The sequence below is a fragment of the Microtus ochrogaster genome, linkage group LG8 (assembly GCF_000317375.1).
Source record: "Microtus ochrogaster isolate Prairie Vole_2 linkage group LG8, MicOch1.0, whole genome shotgun sequence".
Taxonomy (NCBI): domain Eukaryota; kingdom Metazoa; phylum Chordata; class Mammalia; order Rodentia; family Cricetidae; genus Microtus; species Microtus ochrogaster.
The window spans coordinates 25,067,399-25,071,397 of record NC_022033.1 but is presented as its reverse complement, the minus strand read 5'-3'; the positions used below and the strand labels follow the sequence as shown (position 1 = coordinate 25,071,397).

The 3,999-nt window shown below is 44.4% G+C and overlaps 1 protein-coding gene across 1 annotated transcript in view; it reads right to left on the bottom strand.

The window, feature by feature from the left end:
- Positions 1 to 1,039, bottom strand: part of Defb128 (defensin beta 128) — a 2,907-nt gene extending 1,868 nt beyond the window's left edge. The window contains exon 1 of the mRNA XM_005363194.1: positions 991 to 1,039. Coding sequence (XP_005363251.1) covers positions 991 to 1,039 — 49 coding nt within the window. The remainder of the gene's footprint in view (positions 1 to 990) is intronic.
- Between the last annotated feature and the right edge of the window lie 2,960 nt (positions 1,040 to 3,999).

Here is a 3,999-nt window from a genome sequence, read left to right as displayed (position 1 = left end):
CACACACAGCATCACAGGCACACACTCATTCACACACAGCATCACAGGCACACATACACACTCACACACACTCACACACAGCATCACAGGCACACACACACTCACACTCACAGTATCACAGGCAGGTCTTTGTGTTTCACACTCCTAGGCTGCAGGCATCACCCTTGCTAAAATCTCAGTTTTAGCCACAGTTACTCCTGAGACCCCTTCTGCTCATCCCAGACAAATTCTCCAGAACCTGGCTGTTCTCTGTCTCATTTTCTTCTTCAACTCAGATAAATGTCTTAGCTAGTGAGCAAACACAGTTTGATGGATACCTTTCCCCCTGGAGATCCCGACTCTCCCCTACTCTTGCACATAAGTCCCAACGTCTCTGTCTAAGCCTTCATTTCCCTCTCTATCCAAAATCAGATCAACCTGCAGAATAAATGTGGACAGCAAAGATGTGCTCTCCCTGCTCTCAAACTTCATAACGAGCAACATCCTTGAAGACGAGAGAACTGTATTTTGAGGGCCATTAAAACACAATACGGCTCCTTGCAAGCAAAGCAGAAAAGAACCCTAGATGCCGGACTTCCTTCCGCCAATAAGAGGCTTTGCATCTTTGCATCTGAGCTAGAGATGTTACACCCACTTGCCAAAAGAGAAAAAATTAAGGTTCAAAAGAAATAATTCTCTGGGTTAATTAGCTACTTAATGATGAAGAAAGGCTTTCGCCTGTGAACTGTTCACTTCACTGCTGCAGCCCTGGCTGAAAATGAATTTGAGTGGAAATGGGGGGTGGCCAAAGTTCTCAGGTAAAAGCTGCTGAGCATCATAAGGTTGATACCAGATGATGAGCTGATTGGTACCTTCCGCAAGGGTGCCTCTGACCTCACTGCTTGCTCTCTCTCTCCCAGGCACTACCAACTGTCAGCAGTCTTAACCATCCGGCCCCTGTTGCCACCAGCTCTAGTATCCCCTACTTCGGGGTGCATTTGGACAAGTTACCTGCCAGTACCACAAACAGCAGAATAACGAGAACCTGAAGCAGCTTCATGTTTACAGACCCTCCAGAGATAGCAGGGTATCCTGCGAGGCAGCACCGCTCAGAGCACCGCTAGCACGCCACGCTTCGGTTTTAACTCACATGGACAGAGAGGGAACCCAAGCCCGACCCCACCTACATCCCCAAATTCGGAGTCCACAGTCACATAATGTTCCATCCTCTCCCACCCACTCCCTTTTCCTCAGGATGTGAACCCCTGCTGAGCTTGCTCCACCTGGCTGTCAGCCCACTTGGCTCAACGTTGGTTGACCATATTCCCTGGTTTGGATGGGCCATCCCTGCTTTATGGTTATCCTTGCCTCTCACTCACAAAAACCTCCAAAATAACGCAGGGCATTAGATTAGAATCCACGGGAGACTGAAGGCAAGGTAGCCAAGGAAACAATGCTTTAATTCGTAAACTGTTTGGGCCACACCCTCAGCTCAACATCCACCTTGTATTGTTTAGGAAGCAGCCTTGCTGAGACCGTTTGTATTTCTACTTTCCTCCTGATAACACTGCTAGACCTTGAGAGTAACACTGATCACCTGCCTCAGGCATTCACCCCTAAATCTGGCCATCCATCTGGCTAGTTCTTTCAAGTTCCTGCGCTGTCAAATTGCCATCTGGATTGGGTACAAGGAGCACACAGCCTCCTCATTTGCAAAGCTCTTTACAGCTAAGTAGCCAGGTTCCTCTTGAGTAGGCTGGGAAAGATAACAAGATCTTGCTTTATAGATGTGGCCAGTTTTTTCGTGTTTTTCTTTTTTTTTTTTTAAATCCCCCGTCAACATATTTACTCCCACCAACATCCACAGCCACACAAATCGTTTCGATGCCTTACTTACAAATGGATTTTAAATGTGTTTTATTTCCGACAGAGCGTCTCTGAATTCTACACGCTGAATTTGAAAGAATGGCAGTGCTAATCCTCACACAAAAAGACTGGGAAAGTTGAGGATATTTGTTTAGAAGCAGTGAATGGGGGTTAATAATTCATGCTGCAAAAGTCAGACAAATACTTTTCAAAAGGGCAAAGAACAGAAAAAAAATCCCTTTTTATTTTTTTTATTTTTTTTTATTTTTTTTAATTTATTTATAAAAAATCCCTTTTTAAAAAGGATTCATTTATTTTTATTTTAGTGTATGAGTGTTTGCCGGCGTGTATGTCTAATTACCACATGAATACCTGGTGTCCGTGGAGGCCAGGGGAAAGTGCCACATCTCCTGGAACTGGAGTCATAGACAGTTGGAAGCTACCACGTGGGTGCTGGGAATCAAACCTGGGTCCTCTGCAAGAGCAACTACGGCTCTTAACTGCTCCAGCCCTGATATTTCCTTTAACATGCACACTTTAAAGGAAAATGCTTTTTATAGTTCACTCCAGAAATTGTCTTGCTAGCTCAAATTCCAGAACCCAATTAGGGCTGCACATACTTCAGTTCCTTCTTGGTAAACTGTGTTCCTAAGACTTGATGTATACTGGAAAACAAAAACAAAAACAAAAAATAAATGTGTATTATGGGGATTGACGACATTGCTCAATGGCTAAGAAGCACTTATCTTGCAGAAGACCCAGGTTCTGATCTCCGCACACAGCCATCTCTAGAGCATCCAGTGTCCTCGTCTGACCTCCGTGCACACCAGGCATGCATGTTGTATACAGACATACAGGTAAATAAAACACACATACACATAATAAAATAAATATTAAGCTAAGCATGGTAGTGTATGCCTTTAATCCCAGCAATTGGGAGGCAGAGGGCAGGTGGATCTCTGAGTTCAAGGCCAGCCTAGACCACAGAGCTAGTTCCAGAATAGCCAGAGCTTCACAGAGAAACCCTGTATCAAAAATCCAAAACCAAAACAAAAAGACCTGAAGAAAAAAGTGTACATTATGGTTTATAAAATGCACATCTAAGTCCCCATTTTGAACTTGGTTAGCAATTATTAAACACTACGTAATAGTAGGCTGAGGGCATGGCTCTGTCAATCAAATGTTTGTAAGCACGAACATCTAAATTTCTTCCTCAGAACCCATGGGGAAATGCCTGGCATAGTGGCATACAAACAGCATTCCAACCATCAATGAACAACATGTCTGACGCTTCTATGTATCTAATCACAAATTGATTACAAATAAACATTCCTCCTTCATTAAAAAAAAGCTTAAAGTGGTAGCAAATGGGAGAGAGGGGATGATCATGCTGGTAAAGCATTTGCCATGCAAGCAAGAAGTCCTGAGTTCGATCCCTACCACCCACACGAATACTGAATGTAAGGTTCTGTGACTGTAATCCCAGCACTGAGCAGGCAGAGACAGGAGGACCCGGTGACTTGCTGGCCATCAGGCTAGCCTCATCAGTGAACCTGAGGTTTAGTGAGAGACCCTGCCTCAAAAATAAGGTGGAGGATGACTGAGGAAGCCATCCAACACCAACCTCTGACCTTCCCTTCCCATGCAAGTGCACACACATGCCTAAGTACCCACACACATCTGTGCATGCAAAAAAACCACCACTATTTTATGTGTACAGATTTTAACTGGTTGCAAAGGCATGTGTGATGACTATTTTGGTTGTCAACTACACCTAAAATTAACTAAAATCAAAAATGGCTGGATATACTTGTGAGAGATTTTTGCTTAATTAAATCACTTGAAGTGGGAAGATCCACTTCTAAATGCATGGCTTTGAGGTAGGACGGTGCACCTTTAATCCAGATCTTTTGAGGTGGGAAGACCCACCTCGAATCTAGACCATGCCTTCCGATGGAAGCCTATACAAAGGACGTGGAAGAAGGAAGCCTCACTCTTTGTCTGCTTGCTCTCGCTCTCAATGGCAAGGCCATCCCTTCACTGGCATTAGAACCAACTTCTTCTGGATTCCAGGGTACACTGGGGACCAGCTGAGACATCCAGCCTTGTGTAATGGACAACTACCGAATTCATAGGGAGCCATGGTTGGATTAG